The sequence below is a fragment of the Lipotes vexillifer genome, unplaced genomic scaffold (genome assembly GCF_000442215.2).
Source record: "Lipotes vexillifer unplaced genomic scaffold, Lipotes_vexillifer_v1.1 scaffold1162, whole genome shotgun sequence".
NCBI classification, from domain to species: Eukaryota; Metazoa; Chordata; class Mammalia; order Artiodactyla; family Lipotidae; genus Lipotes; species Lipotes vexillifer.
Genome location: NW_006779033.1, coordinates 2,212,778 through 2,228,204, shown reverse-complemented (window position 1 = coordinate 2,228,204; position 15,427 = coordinate 2,212,778). Strand labels below are relative to the sequence as shown.

At 59.8% G+C, this 15,427-nt stretch overlaps 2 protein-coding genes across 2 annotated transcripts in view; one reads left to right on the top strand and one right to left on the bottom strand.

Moving 5' to 3' along the window:
* Window positions 1-642: 642 nt before the first annotated feature.
* On the top strand, window positions 643-4,046 carry FOXC1 (forkhead box C1). The gene has a single exon (XM_007452103.1). It carries the CDS (start codon window positions 643-645, stop codon window positions 2,275-2,277), a length of 1,635 nt encoding a protein of 544 aa, XP_007452165.1. The 3' UTR covers window positions 2,278-4,046.
* Window positions 4,047-12,605: 8,559 nt separating this feature from the next.
* Window positions 12,606-15,427, bottom strand: part of GMDS (GDP-mannose 4,6-dehydratase) — a 489,690-nt gene continuing 486,868 nt past the window's right edge. The window contains exons 10-11 of the mRNA XM_007452102.1: window positions 13,093-13,161; window positions 12,606-12,905 (exon numbers count right to left, since the gene is read on the bottom strand). Of these exons, the coding sequence (XP_007452164.1) occupies window positions 12,843-12,905; window positions 13,093-13,161 (132 nt within the window). The 3' untranslated portion in view covers window positions 12,606-12,842. The remainder of the gene's footprint in view (window positions 12,906-13,092; window positions 13,162-15,427) is intronic.

Genomic DNA, 15,427 nt, shown 5'->3' with positions numbered 1-15,427 from the left:
GGCAGGGGCGCGGGCCGGCGCGCGTGTGGTCAGCCCCGCGGTCCTCCGCGGCGGGGCGCGGGCCGGCGCGGCTCGGCCTCCGGCTCCTTCGGAGGCGTTCCCGCCTCCCATTGGCTGCCGCCGCCGTGATGGGGCGGAGCTCCGCTGCCCGGAAAAAATGTAACTGCGTAAAAAAGTCCTCGCCTGGGTGACGGATGCTCAAAAGTTCGGAAGTTTTCCCAATGCTTCCCTAAGCGGCCGGCGCGCGAGAGACTGAAAAAAAGGTGACGCGGACCTGGGCAGGCAGCCGGCGCGCTGCCCCCCGCCCTGGTTATCTGGCCGCCTTCGCCGGCGGCTGGGGCAGAGCCTCCTGGAAGCGCAGGCGGCGCGGCGAGCCGGACGTCTGCTTGTTTTCTAGTTCGGGCTCCTTTTTGCCGTTCCCGCCTGGAAGCTGCCGCGCGCGTTCTAGGCCGTCGGCCGCGTCCGCGTCCGGCCCTCTCCGCCGCCCCAAGCCTCCTCGGCGGCCGGAGGCGCCCCGGAGCCGGGCGAGCGCAGGGGAGGCGGCGGCCCGGCACCAGCCCGCAGGCCCGGACTCGGACTGGGCGGCCGGCCCAGCGAGGGCGGGGGGCGGCGGCGGCGGCGGCGGCGGCGGCGAGCGGGGCCATGCAGGCGCGCTACTCCGTTTCCAGCCCCAACTCCCTGGGAGTGGTGCCCTACCTCGGCGGCGAGCAGAGCTACTACCGCGCGGCGGCGGCGGCCGGGGGCGGCTACACCGCCATGCCGGCCCCCATGAGCGTGTACTCGCACCCGGCGCACGCCGAGCAGTACCCGGGCGGCATGGCCCGCGCCTACGGGCCCTACACGCCGCAGCCGCAGCCCAAGGACATGGTGAAGCCGCCCTACAGCTACATCGCGCTCATCACCATGGCCATCCAGAACGCGCCGGACAAGAAGATCACCCTGAACGGCATCTACCAGTTCATCATGGACCGCTTCCCCTTCTACCGGGACAACAAGCAGGGCTGGCAGAACAGCATCCGCCACAACCTCTCGCTCAACGAGTGCTTCGTCAAGGTGCCGCGCGACGACAAGAAGCCAGGCAAGGGCAGCTACTGGACGCTGGACCCGGACTCCTACAACATGTTCGAGAACGGCAGCTTCCTGCGGCGGCGGCGGCGCTTCAAGAAGAAGGACGCCGTGAAGGACAAGGAGGAGAAGGACCGGCTGCACCTCAAGGAGCCGCCGCCGCCGCCGCCGCCCGGCCGCCAGCCCGCGCCCGCGCCGCCCGAGCAGGCAGACGGCGCGGCTCCCGGAGCGCAGCCGCCGCCCGTGCGCATCCAGGACATCAAGACCGAGAACGGTACGTGCCCCTCGCCGCCCCAGCCCCTGTCCCCGGCCGCCGCCCTGGGCAGCGGCAGCGCCGGCGCCGCCGCGGTGCCCAAAATCGAAAGCCCCGACAGCAGCAGCAGCAGCCTGTCCAGCGGGGGCAGCCCCCCGGGCGGCCTGCCGGCGGCGCGGCCGCTGAGCCTGGACGGCGCGGAGCCTGGCCAGCCGCCCGCGCCCGCGCCGCCGCACAGCCAGGGCTTCAGCGTGGACAACATCATGACGTCGCTGCGGGGGTCGCCGCAGGGCGCAGCCGCCGAGCTGGGCTCTGGCCTCCTGGCCCCGGCCGCCGCGTCCTCGCGCGCGGGCCTGGCGCCCCCGCTGGCGCTGGGCGCCTACTCGCCGGGCCAGAGCTCCCTGTACGGCTCCCCCTGCAGCCAGAGCCCCGGCGCGGGCGGCTCGGGCGGGGGCGGCGGGGCCGGGGGCGCCGGGACCTACCACTGCAACCTGCAGGCCATGAGCCTGTACGCGGCCGGAGAGCGCGGCGGCCACGTGCCGGGCGCGCCCGCGGGCGCCGGCGGCTCCTCGGTGGACGATCCCCTGCCCGACTACTCCCTGCCCCCGGCCACCAGCAGCAGCTCCTCGTCACTGGGCCACGGCGGCGGCGGCGGCGGCGGCGGCGGCCAGGAGGCCGGCCATCACCCTGCGGCCCACCAAGGCCGCCTGGCCTCTTGGTACCTCAACCAGGCGGGCGGGGACCTGGGCCACCTGGCGAGCGCGGCGGCGGCGGCCGCGGCGGGCTACCCGGGCCAGCAGCAGAACTTCCACTCGGTGCGGGGGATGTTTGAGTCGCAGCGGATCGGCCTGAGCAACTCCCCGGTGAACGGGAACAGCAGCTGTCAGATGGCCTTCCCCTCGGGCCAGTCCCTGTACCGCACGTCAGGGGCCTTCGTCTACGACTGCAGCAAGTTCTGACCCCTCCGCCCTGCCCGCCTCCCAGCCGAACTGAACCGGACCCCAGAGCAGAAGCAGCCAAAAGAACCGTCGGTGCAAAACCGAAACCAAAAACCCAATTTGTGAAACGTTCAGCAAACCAGCGAACAGAATCCCTCCAAACTTTCAACTCACCAGCACGAAGAGCATTTTCCTAAAAGATGGATTCAGAGCCACCTCCACTTTGCCTTAACTCAATAAACAGAGCCGTAAACTGTTTCGTACAGAGACAGCAGAGTCACGGTTTGTTAAAGGACAGTGTTACTCCAGATAACACGTAAGTTTCTCCTTCTCAGAGAGCACGCTTTCCTCCTGTCCTGTCCCTTCCCCTGCCGCCTCCTGCCTTCACGTCTCACCTGTAAGATACTATTTTATCCTCTGTTGAAAGGAGGTAGGAAGTCCCCGTATATGAAAATCGCTTTCTTTTTAATCCATGGACTTGTTTTAAAATGTAAATTGCAACATAGTAATTTATTTTTAATTTGTAGTTGGATGTCGTGGACCAAACGCCAGAAAGTGTTTCCAAAACCTGACGTTAAATTGCCTGAAACTTTAAATTGTGCTCTTTTTTTCATTATAAAAAGGGAAACTGTATTAATCTTATTCTATCATCTTTTCTTTCTTTTTGTTGAACATATTCATTGTTTGTTTATTAATAAATTACCATTCAGTTTGAATGAGACCTATATGTCTGGATACTTTCATACAGCCTTAGTTATTATAAGAAAAAGATTTCAGAGATTAAAACACTAGAAATTATCAATTCTCCAACTAAATCTCTGAAAATAATGGAGACACCCTGTGACTATTCCTTGTCAAGTTTCACATAAAAGTCTCTTTTTGTTTAGATTTTTTTTTTTCCTGCGGCATCTTCTGCAAAACGTACTGTATAGGCAGCTTGCTTTGTGGCTAGTAAAAAGAGATTTCCCTTAACAGACCTGAGTTGGCATATACACAAATTCATTTCCTCAGTAATGACTGAACATGGTTTGGAAATTTTAAGCCCATGAATCAGCAGCGGTCCTACCGCAGTGATACCTGTGTGTGGAGAGAGGTGGGTGTGCCTCCAGATACACATATGAAGATTTGGCTTGTGTATCACATTAAAAAACCGCGATGTGTATTAGACATCCCTGTGAGCCAAATGCTGGAGGATTTTCTTCCTGTTAATTTCACTCCTTTTTAAGAGGGGAAAAAACCCCAGCTTTTAAATGTATGTATAGAACTCATCCACGTCTACAGTCCTTCATGTCTAACGCAGAAGGATTGATTTAAAAACAAAACATGTATGGCGGGTTGGAAAGGGATATTTAATCTTCGGGAAACTTATTTTAGAAGATATGTTTGTTGAACAATTATTTTTTGAAAAAGATTTAAAACAATAACAAGAAGGAAGGAGCAAAGAGCAGGGCATTTTAGTCCAGGTGGTTTCTTTTCAATCCCATTTTTCTTGTTAATTTACAGTTAAACCTAGGGGGCAATCCGGATCGGCCCTCCCCCTTTGTAAATAACCCAGGAAATGTAATAAATTCATTATCTTAGGGGGATCTGCCCTGTCAATCAGACTTTGGGGAGATGGCGGTTTGATTACAGTCATTCAGGGCCTTTCCGTTTGTTTTCGAGATAATACAGTTTCCTGCTATCTGCCGCTCCGATCTAGAGGCAACACTTAGCAGTAATTGCTGTTGCTTGTTGTCAAAATTTGATCATTGTTAAAGGATTGCTGCAAATAAATACACTCTACTTCCAGTCAAAAACTGCTTTACGTGGCCTCTGATTTGCTGGGTCCCTGGCTCAGAGTCACAGCCCAGTGGCCGGGGAGGCGCGCAAGGCGCGGCGTCCCCCGGGGCAGGCGGCCGGGACCGGCCTTCCCGCCGCGCGACCCGCTCCGAGTCGCAGCCCTGGGCCTGGGCGGCCTCGCGCTTCCCAGGGCCCCCACCCCACCCCTTTGGGTGGTGAAGGGGAAAAATCAGCGGACAAATCTCGTCGTTCCCGCGTCGGCCCATTCGTGGGAGCCGAGCGTGGAGCGGGGCGGGCGGACAAAGGGACCGCGGTCGGAGCGGGGCTGTCCGGGCGCGGCAGCGCGGGCGGCGGGAGCCTGGCCTTTCCGGCTTGGCTGTCCCACTTCTCCGAGTCGGGGACGGCGGTGTGGACCCGGGCCCGCCCGGGGTTTCCGGCCGGGGTGCGTCTCCGCGGCCCCGACGCCGGCCTCTGGGACCGGACGCTCCTCGTCTAATTAGGGTAGCGACGCGTCCCGGCCGCTCGCCGCCCACGCCCGCGCCCAGTCCTCCCGGACCGGGAGGGTCGGGGCGGCCGCGCCGAGGGGAAGGTAGCCGGAGCCGGGGCGGAGGGCCCGAGGGACTCACCGCGCGTCTCAGCCGGGAGCGGGGCTCTGGCTCTGCGCCGCGCTCGCCGCCTTTGTCTGGAGGACGCACGTGTGTTCGTTCGGAGCGCGGCGGGCGGAGGGGCCACGGGCGGGTCGTGCTCCCGGCGCCCGCGCGCCCTCCCCTCGCCGGCCTGACGGCCCCGGCCCAGACGACCTGCCCGGCAGCGCTGGGCCCGGGCGGCCTCCGCGCGGGCTGCGTCCTCGCGCGGCGTGCGCGGCTGGTTTGCGGAGGCCTCGGGGCACCTGGAGCTGCCGCGCGGGTGGGCGGCGGGGCCCGCGACCCCCTGCGTCCCCGCGGCCTCGGCTGCCGGCCCAGGCCCGGCCCTCGGAGCCCGGGCCCCGCGGCGAGGGTGGGAGAGGGCTGGTTGGGCCCGGCGGCGCTTCCGATCCGGGCTCGTCGTTTCTGGGCCCCGAGTCTGGCGGCTGGAGAGGGAGCCGGGCGCGTGGCGCTCGACTCCTAGGAAAGGCCGGTGAGAAGCCCTGGCCGCAGCCGGGGAGTGTTTCCGCGCTCGCCGTCGGAGCCTCTTAGCAATCATTTCTGTCTCCTTCGTTCCCAACGTTGGAAATTTAGGCCTTTAAGAAGTGCGTCGAGGAAGGCAAGGCGTTGAGTTATATGGATGCAGAGAAAGTAGTTACTTCTACGCGAGTTACCCACGTCGTTACTCAGAAGCTGTGTTTGAGCAGAAGGGCACAAGTCCTGCTCGTTAAGCTGATTCTTAGCACCGCTGATGTGCTGTTTTCTACTCAGTACATTTGCTTTGGGCTTCTTAAACCAACTCCCGGAGGGACCTGAGCCCTGGGAAGCTGGGTCCTCCTTATTCGGAAGTGAGCACTCCTTGTACCTTAGTTCTTTGCACGTTTGATTTGTACCTTTTTCGCAACAAGGATAATTTTGCTGTAAAATATTCTAAGAAAAACTCCTTGATACTATAACAACTAGCACAGTTTGAAATTAGCCTAGGACACTAGGCGGGACCCAGCGGGGAACTTGGCTAATTTGGGAGTCAGCCTCTGTAGAGAGTTTTCGGGGAATAAGGACTTTTGTCCTGCGTGTGACAGTGGGCACTCCTTAGCAGTTTTTACCATGAGCAGGTAAACGTCAGCGCGCCACACGCCATACACAAGCTTGCATTTGGGGTATTGTACGCGTGGTGGGCACTGTTTTCCAGGCTTATGTGTTGGTAGCCCCTTTCCACCAGGCTGCGTGCAAACAAGCACACACTTTACAATTTATCATGCCATGCAGTTTGTGTCATTAATAATCGACATTTTCAGGGGAATAAGGCTCAATTGTGCTGGTGGCCCGTAAGCCCTTGGCTGTTTCCTGCGGGGTCAGAAACAGGGTCAGGAAATAAGAGTGTCTTACAGCCCTATGGCTCCCCCGAACTTTGATAGGTGGAACAGAGACATAGGACCTTTTCTCTCAGCCCTGTTCCCTTTGGAGGGGCCTTAGTTTTTTAAGGTGGAGAGCCACTAGTTTTGTTGTTAATGGTGCAAAACCCCAGAGAGGCCTGAACCCTGTGCTGGTCCGGGCTGCCTGGCCAGGCTGCCCAGGAGGGACAGGAGGCATCGGCCCTGACTCCCTTAGCAGGGCTGTCCCCTGCTGTTGGTGGCAGTTGGAGTGACAGTTTCTACCCCACCCCACATCTTGGAGCTTTTGGAGAGGGGCCCCATTTGCTTCTGAGCCCAGTTCCCACCGCAGGGGCCGGCCTGGTGTCTCGATGCCAACTCTCTGGACTCCTGTCGACTCATTTTGTAGAGCCATTAGCCCTTCCCACCCGGTCGTAAACAAATGTCGCTTTAGGGACAAGATTGATGGTGGCCATGTAATAAAGCTGGCCAGGCGGGACAGAAGCCGATTCTGTGTGAGTGGTTCTTCAGCCAGGCGGGGAGCTCTGGGGGGAGTCGGGGAGAAAAGGGACCAAGAGACTGTCAGAATGTTCACCCCAGGAGCTGCGGGAGCAGCGGAGCAGAGGGCCCGAGGCTCCAGGAGGCACAGCCTGACGGATTCAGGCAGTGGCCACCGCGAAAGAGCCCGCTGAAGTGTGCCAGGGGCCTAGACGCCAGTTTCAAAGCCCCCCACTCTTCTGAAAGCTCCTGTTTCAACTTAGAAGGAGGCCCAGAGGCTCCCGGCAAAGAGATTTTTATTAACGGCACCTCGGTGGCACCGAAACAAGTCTTCCTTTGCTGTTTGGGCCCCGCGTCGGCAGCGGGAACTTGGTGGCCTGCTGCCCCTTTGCTCCACGTCTCCATTTTTGAGTGTAAATCCATCATCCGCACTAAGTGCTAAGTGTCTCTGCCCCCCGCCCCCCTTTCTGTCCTCTCCTTCTCCCACCCTCTTCCTCCCAGTTCCCCACAGAAGGCCTTGGGGCCGAAGCCCCTCTAGGACGTCCCCGCGCCAGCCAGCACCGCCTCCCGAGGGGCGCATGCCCACCGTGCACAGGGCCTGGGCCGGACGCGGCAGCCGGAGCTTGCACTCAGGTCCCAGACAGACCAGGACAGACCGGGCCACACGGAGCACTCCGGGTAGGAAAGGGGCAATCCTTAATCCAAGGAATTCCAGCTCCAAAATCCACGCAGGAGAATGAAAGCCGCTTCTCCACGATGTTCTCCACGGGATTAGGAGTGGAAAATTGAGCAAAATGGACCATGTCTGCCTTATTGGAAACCAAAATACGGTGTAGGGAGCACAAGGGCAACCTAGGACCTTTGCTGTGCCCTTCCCTATCTTACCCCGGCTCCACAGAAGCCCTCTGCTTTACATTGTTTTGTTGTTATTGACGTTTTTCCCTCACTGATTTCTAATTTGCAGCATATTGAGCATATTAGAAGGGATGCCGTAAGATCTGGAACTTCCTTGCCTTGAGGTCCGGGCGTCTTCAGACAGGAGAGAAGGGTGGAGCTCCCAGAGGAGACACAGGACAGGGGAGGCCGGTCCAGCGGTCCTGAGAGAGGGCCTGGCATTCATACCCGCTCGGGAGTGGTCGGCCGGTGACCCTGCAGGATTCAGGGGTGTTTCCCCAGGCCTCTCGTTTTTCCACGTGGCACCTCCCTCTCTTCTACCGCAGAGCATCTTCTCTCTCTGGTCTGCCTTTGGGTTCCTCCAAGCCGCTGCCTGTCCCCTTCCCCTAGCCGTCCCTCACGTCACTCCCAGGAAGGACACTGGGTGGGCTGCTCCTTTGCCCCCGAAGTCAACACAGCTTGGTACTACTTGGGTGGCCCTGGGAGTGCAGTTTGCGAACCCAGGGAGTGAGCAGCGGGCAGGCGGCCAAAGCCAGGCGGTGGGGCGTCTCCACTGACCCGGGTGGAGGGACCCCGGCGTGGCCTAGGGAGCAGAGGAGGACCTCTCCAGGGGCTCCACCAGGACTCAGTAGTGGAGGTTGGGGAACGAAGGGGTTTGTTGTAGGGCTTTGGGGACGAGTTAGATCAGAGATGAGAGAGGGAGAGAGAGAGGAGACAGACACCTTCCCTCCTCCGTTACCTACCCCAGGGAAAAGGCAGGAAAACCAACACATTTAGCGCCATTAACTCTTGAGGCCTCTGCATTTCCCTCAGTATAAAAGCAGGTCATTGGGCCCGGAGGCTGCGCTGGGTCTCCTTAATGGCTACAGATGTGCAAACCAGACAGGAGACGGGACCATGTGCTTAGGCGGCAGCGATCGGATTCTTGAAAATATGCGAGTGGAGGAAAAACGAGAACTCTTGTCCTCTGAGTTGAGCGAGCTCGGCGTCCCCCCGCGGCGCACAGGGTCCCTGACACCGCGGAGGCCACACCCGAGCCCGGTGCGCAGCGCCTGGGTCCAGGCCCGGTTGGAGCCGCCCCGGGGACTTCCGTGCGGTCCCGAAGAGGATTTTTATCATTGTCACCCCGCAGGACACATGGGGACAGCGGCCGGGCCTCGCAGCTGGCCGATCGGGTCCCGGCGAGAGGAGGCGGAGGGGCCGTCGGGGAGAACACGGGAGGCCCCACCGCGGCTCCCACGGCCCGGGATGACTGGGTGCCAGACATTCCCGGAGGGACCTCGGCCCCGGGGCCCCGCGGGGGCTTCCTGCGCGGAGCCTCGGGAAGTGCCAGGCAGTGGTTTCCAGTGTTTAGTGGCCGAGAACCAACCCAACGCAGCTCGGCTTTGCGGGCCGGTCCCCGGGTGGGTCGGTGGAGCCGGCGCCGCGGGGCGCCGTCGGAGAGAAGCGGCGCGACGGGGAAGGCCTCGCCGGATGGCCCTTGCCTGGAGGCTTCCTCGCCATTAAAAGCCAAACTCCAGCCGAGGTCCTGCCCCCTTCCAAATAGACACTTCCGTGCCCGGGCCGCCGCTCCAGCTCCAGTCGGGCCTCACGGCCGGCCCGGGCCCAGCGCCTCCCGTCGGAGCGGCCGTTGCCATAACCCCTGCTGCAGCCGCCTCCCCCGGTTCACCCACCCTCCTGTTGGGAGTCAGGCCTTCTGAGCGCTGTCTCCTCGCGCGCCCTGGGCGCACCGGCGCCTGGGAGAGGCCGGGGCTGAGCCGTGTGGGACTTTCTGCTTCTTAACTGCAGCTCTCTGTCGCGTCTTAGCCCGCGCGCGGGCTCAGGGCGCTGGGACACGTGCGCGGGGTCCCGCTGCCAGGGCTGGGGGAGGGGCGCGCGGCCGGCGCATGCGCGCGCTTGGTCTCCCTGCGGTCCTTGTTCTGGGATCCGGGGCCCTCGGTGCGGCCGCGGCTCAGAGGCGGTGGGTGGCGGAGCCCGGGGCCCCGCATCCTCGTCGGGGCGGGGCTCCTCCTAGCAGTGGCTTCCGCGCCGGGAGCCCCAGTCCCCGAATCTAGAGATCAAAGGGGGCGTCCGCTGCGTGCGACCCCTGACCCTGGAGGCAGGGCGGGAACCGGGGTCTGGGGTCAGGCCGCGGTCGTCGGCCTCCCAGCTGGGACGCTCCAGCGGAGGAAAAGGGTGAGGGTGGGTGTTGCTCGGAAAGGGGCCTGCGGATGGCCTCCTGCGGCCGGTGGGACAACCCGTCTCGGGCCTCGGGGGTGGGGCAGCGGTGGCCTCGCGGGCCGCGAGCCGAAATGGCTGGAGAGGCACTCGCGGGCTAATCGCGGTGGTACAGTCCCCGGGTGTGCGCGGGCGGCCTGGCCTCGGGACAGCGGGGCAGCGGCGCCAGACCCTGGGGAAGGGGCCACTGGACGGTGGAGTAGGGCCCAGAGCGGCTGTGTGGCCCGGCTGTCGCTGCTGTGCGTGAAAAATTAAAGCTCGCCATTTTTGGAGAGGTGCGGGGTGGCATGTTGGAGCGTGGAGGTGTTTGAAAGAGCCGTGCCCCCCCCCCCACACACACACACGATTTTGGAGTAAATCTCCCGGCTCCTCCACCCCCATCCACCCCATCGCCATCCACGGACCCGCCTGGCTGCGGGTTGTGAAAAACAGACGACTTGTGAACTTGGACTTACTGGCACACATCTTAAAACTGAGTACGCGGCTGGGATTCCCAGTACACACAAGGTGCCTGGGGTGCTTTGAGGTTTTTTCTTGGGGCTTCAAAAGTTATTTGTAAACTGTGTATCTATGGCTATTTTGAAACGAAAATTTGAGGTGTTGCCTCCTGCAATGAGCTTTAATAACGAAGGTCTCATTCCCCAGCAGCCGACCCACCAACCAACCGGGGTTTCTGTGCATTTTGGGGGTTGGTGTTGGTACAGGTGATTAAGGGAGACTGAGAGGAACCTGCAGTGTCTGTACTGGTTTCCTGGCGCAGTCACAGACCTGGAATCCAGTTTCCAAAGGCGCCGTCTTGCGTGGAGGTTAACCTCAAAGCACTTTAGCCCTTCCCTCAAAGGTCGGCAGCCTGTGCTGCCCACGTTCGCCCCTGCAAGCTGTAGAGGTGTGTCAGGTTTTCAGGGCTGGGCCCCAGTCTCTCCTCCAACAGAGGCAGCACACAGCCCACCACCGCCTGCCAGGCAGGTGTGACACAAGCTGCGGCCCCTGCTGCCCAGGTACCCACGCGCCATGCTGCTCACGTAGGGCACGAGCGTGGGGCCTCACTGCTTTGCTCTCATATTTGAGTGTAAAGTTTCACTTTCTTAGCTTTTACTTTAAAAAAATCAAGGTGGAAGATATTTTATCACATCTAAAATGAACAGTCAAAGCTGGCAGAGCAGAGGAAAAAAGGGGGAAATAAGCTCGCTGAAATTGAAATGAGATTTAAGGTAGTAAGAATTGTCTTCAAGGATCCAAACGAAATTCACAGCCCAGAAAGAAAGCACAGAAGTAAGCAAATCTGTTCTCTTGCCCTCCTTTTAAGCACACACACAGGGAGGCCAGGAAACCAAATTACCCCTCACCCCACCATCGAAGGTGCAGGAATAGAGGAGGCTGCAACCAAAAGTAATTCTTGTGTCCTTCAGACCCGCTGCTCCAGGCCATTCTGAGAATAATTTAACACCAAGGCACCACTGGAGCCCCATTAACCCCCTGCCTGGACCCTCTCCAGTCCTCACTGAGGAGCCTTTGGGTGACAAGCCACGGAGCACCGGAGCCCGGGTGTGGGACGAAGTTGGGGGCTCAGGGTCAGAGGCAGAGGAGGAGGGGTGCCTTCCATCGGGTCAGGGCTAAGGGGAATGTGAGTGTGTTTATTTGTGAGCCTTGTGAGTGTGTTTGTGACGGCGGGCTTGCGTTGTGTCTCCAAGTGTCTGTGAGTGACGCAGTGTAAGATGGCATGCTTGTAGGTGTGTACTTGTATTTGTAGGTGTTTGCACGTATGTGAATCTGTGTGTGATTGTGTGTATGTGAGTGTGTGTGTGCCCACCAGCCCCCAGCCCTGGAGGCCCCGCCTTCCAGGGACCATCTGTTTCCAATTAGCAGCATCACGATTGGGAGAAGGCCTGTCCTGGGGCAGCTCCCGAGCCCCGGGTGGGCCAGCTCAGGCCCCCAGTTCTGCTCCATCGGAGCCCAGGCCGCCCCGGCCAGCATGCTTTCACAGCAACTGGGCCAGCCACACAAAGAGCCCTCTTTCCTGCCACCGGCCGCTGGAGCCTGGATCCCCCCCCAGATCATAAACCTGCCCGTGAAGACATTCAGAAATAGTTCAGCTGCACTCACACAAGCGTGTGCAAAGGCTGGAATTCCATTTGCTGTGAAGTTCTATTTTATTTTCCTTGGAGGGGGAGTGAGGGGGAGAGGAGTCCTGACCTAATTTGTTCTGGGGCGAAATATGGCATTTCATGCAGAGGTTTCCACCTGTACACAAACCCTTGCTTAATGCTGGTTGATTCCACACGCGTGTGTCCACCTGCCTGAACCTGCACAGATACGCCCTACACAGCTCGGGAGCACACGCGGTTAAAGCCAGGCCCCCGAATGCTGCTCTCAATGAAACCGGATTTCTAATTAACCTGATGTAGTCCGCGTGCACGCTATCTAGCATATATTAGGCACTTGATATAAACTGGTTGAATGACTAAATCAAAATTAGATTTAAAAAGTGATCTAGTACCGAGAAGAGGTTGGAAATAAGTAGTGTGTGTAAGATTCTAGACCACAAGCAAAGGCATGGGCTCAGAGACCTCTGGGTAACCCAGGGGCCTGGCATGGAATGTTCCAGCAGTATTTGCCCTCCTTCAAGTTTCTTCTTCTAACCACCTCTCCCTTTGAGATGGTGGGAGCCCTCTGGGTTCTAATTATAGTCGCAGAGACCAGAGCTGGTGTGAACGCCGCCTTTCTGCAGGACCTGGGCTTCCAGTTCGGCTGCATAGAGCGGCTTACCGTGACCAGGTGGGGAAAGCAAGTTCCGGGGCAGAGGCTCGGGAGGACGCTCCGGCCAGGCCGGGCTCAGGCCAGGCCGCAGCTCTCTCAGAAGGAAGCTATTTCACTCCAAGGCATGGATTTGGGTATTTTGGTTCTGGGGTCCTTATATATAGCTGCTTTTGTAACTTGGAGACAATACCCACAAGGACTGTGTTGATGCAGGTGAAGAGAAAAGATATTTTTAATAAGAAAAGAAAAAAACCATTTGAAAGCCCCACAATTTCAGTTGTCTAGCGACATAATTTCAAGTAAAGTGAATACGTGATTAAAACATCTTGATTACCAAAACGGATCAGAGGAGGCCTGGACAAAAGTAGAGTGGGCGCCGCTGGAGCCCATCCCGGCTGCTGCAAACCTCGGCGGCGCGGGCGCGGGCGCGGGCACCGCTGGGCGCTCAGGCGTTGGGGTTGGTACTCATGAGCTCCACGTCGGCGTCCACCATCTCCCTCACCAGCTCCTGCGGGGAGGACGCGAGCGCTGGTGAGACGGGAGCGTCTGGCCCCCTCCCGGGGCGCCCCCTCCACCGCGGCGCCTGCAGCGGCCGGCGCACCCTCCCCGGCCTTCCTCGCCCTCCTGCCCGGGGGCGCTTCCCCACCGCGTCCCCTCCCGGGGCCCGGACCGGAGCGGCCGGGAGACGCACTCACATCAAAGGCGACCCGGGGCTTCCAGCTGAGCTTCTGCTTGGCTTTGGTGCAGTCTCCCTGCAGAAAGTCCTGCGGGGCGGGGACGGAGCACACGGGCGGGCGGTCGGTGGCGGCGAACAGGCTCCCGGGACCCCCGCGGCCCCGCGAGGGAGGCGTCTCGGGACCCGACGCTGGGCCCGGGGTCCCTGCCTGCCGCCGCCACCGCGTCCCGCCGGCCTCAGTGACGACCTTTTCCGCCTCATGTTGTCAGGGACGCCGCCCTGAGAGCCGTGTCGGACTCGCGCTAGTCTCACGGGAGCGGAGAGGGGGATGCGCCCTCCGCCCCTCCCCTACGGTGCGCGCCCCCCTCCCGCGCCCCGTCTCTCCCCCTCCCCTCCCGGGCGCCCCTCTCTCGCTGCAGCGCAGCCCTGCGCCCTGCACACCCACGCGCGGGGAAGGGGCGCGTCTCTCCGAGCCGCGCCCCCTTGCTGACCAGGCGCTGCCAGCCCTCGGCTGTTTCGTCCGTTCTCTCCCTTCCTCAGAAATGCTGATCTGGACCCCCTCACCCCACCCCCCGCGAAGGAGCGGCCCCCCGCACTCGAACTCGGGGCTCCTCTGCCCCCGCGGCCCCTGCCCCGCCGCCCGGCTCCGACGGCGGGGCCGATGTGCTCACTCGTGAGTTTCTCATCCCAGCTGACAGGACCTTATCAAAATATAAAAAAAGGACGAGATGACTCAAGTAGTAGCCGCTAGGCCTCCCAGCGCAGGGAGGGAGCTGCAAACCGCCAAGGCCTCCCGGTTTCCCTCCACTGAAGAGACTTCCTGGGAAGGAAACCAGAGAGGAGCGTCAAGTATTGCCGCATCCCAGCCCTGCTGCTAGAACAGGTCCTGAGGACGCACGGATGCGAGCAAGAGGGATGAGAATTTCAAGATGATTCCAAACAGAAAGGGAGAAGCGAAGGAGGAAGGAAAGAAAGAAGAGAAAGGAAAGAAAAGGACTTTGAAATAGACCATGTTGGGGCTAAGATGACAGTTAGCCCCTCCAGATGCAAACGTGTTCCTCCAGCGGTACACGAGACAGGAGCCCTCAAACGGAGGCCAGCGAAGGCTGCCTGGACACAGGCAGGACCCTGCACACCACACATACCCCAGGAAGACGCTATCTCAGGCACACGGAATATGGAAGCACAGCCTAAAAGCCACGGCAACAAGGAAAGTAACACACTCAAGCTGTAACTGAAGCCTTCTGCCCCACGTCCTCCCCAGGCTCCCAGAAGGTGGACTGAGGTGGCAAAGGCGCAGGGGCAGGCAGGACCCACTCTGCCCACCCGGCCCCGGCCCAGCCCCCGGCTGACGTCCGCTGAGGCGTCTGGATCCACTTCTGCACCGTTTGCCTGAAATCTGCTCCAACGCGGCCCATCCAGCTGCTCTCCCCCACCACCCAGCCTCACATTTTAGGCTGGAGGAAATCAAGTTCCCAAAGGCACTGCGTTTCGCTGAAGGGCTGGCTTCCTCTCCAGCATTAATAATAGTCAAACAAGCTATTTCTGCTGGCCTTAAAAGTCCATATGCAGAGTCTTCAGGAAAAGTAAGATGCAAATATTACTAATTAGCAGTTTAACACAGTGCTACATGGAGCTGGAAACACAAGTGGAAAAACAAATGAATTTCTCTCTCCTTTCCCTAAATAAACTTGTGCAGACTTCAACGATACCTCTGTTCAACTCTGAGAGTCACACAAAGATATGCATTCTTTTTCCCCAGAGGGAGCTGTGAAACGTGGCACGAGGAAGCAACAGGGCCCCAGTTCCACAGCGGTCACGGTCACGGTCACGGCTGGAAGGAGCAGGGCCGCTGTTCCCTTCCCACACCTGCCGTGAGGTCACCGGTTCTGCAGAGGGTGCGAGCCGGGCTCTAAACTCCTGGTTAGCAGAACCTGAAGAACTGGTGCCATTTCAAATGGCCTCAGCAGGCTTGGAAAGGGTGCTTTTCATTGTAACTTGGTTTCCTGTATTTTTCTACAAGCAGCTCTTAATCTAAAAACAAGTAGGGACTATAATTAAGGAAGAAGAAAATTCAAAAGCTCAGAAACAGACGTTGCTACTGTGCAAGGATTTCATTGAAACCAGAGATGCACCAGTGAAACTTCCCAGTGTAGTTCTGAGCACAACTCCTATATTCCAGCTGAGCAGCCACCTTTCACCTTCTGCCGAGGCCCTGTCTCCCTCAAATTTGGTTACACCGAGAGATCTTGTGAGGGAAAAGAATGAGGTTCCATTAAAACGAAACGGTGGCTCTGGACGCCAGCTAGCTCCAAGCTGACATGCAGCCCAGCCCCTGGGCTTGTGCCCCAGTC

Bases quoted from the DNA above. Each gene is read 5' to 3' on its own strand.
- FOXC1 (XM_007452103.1), top strand. From the start codon at position 643: ATGCAGGCGCGCTACTCCGTTTCCAGCCCCAACTCCCTGGGAGTGGTG.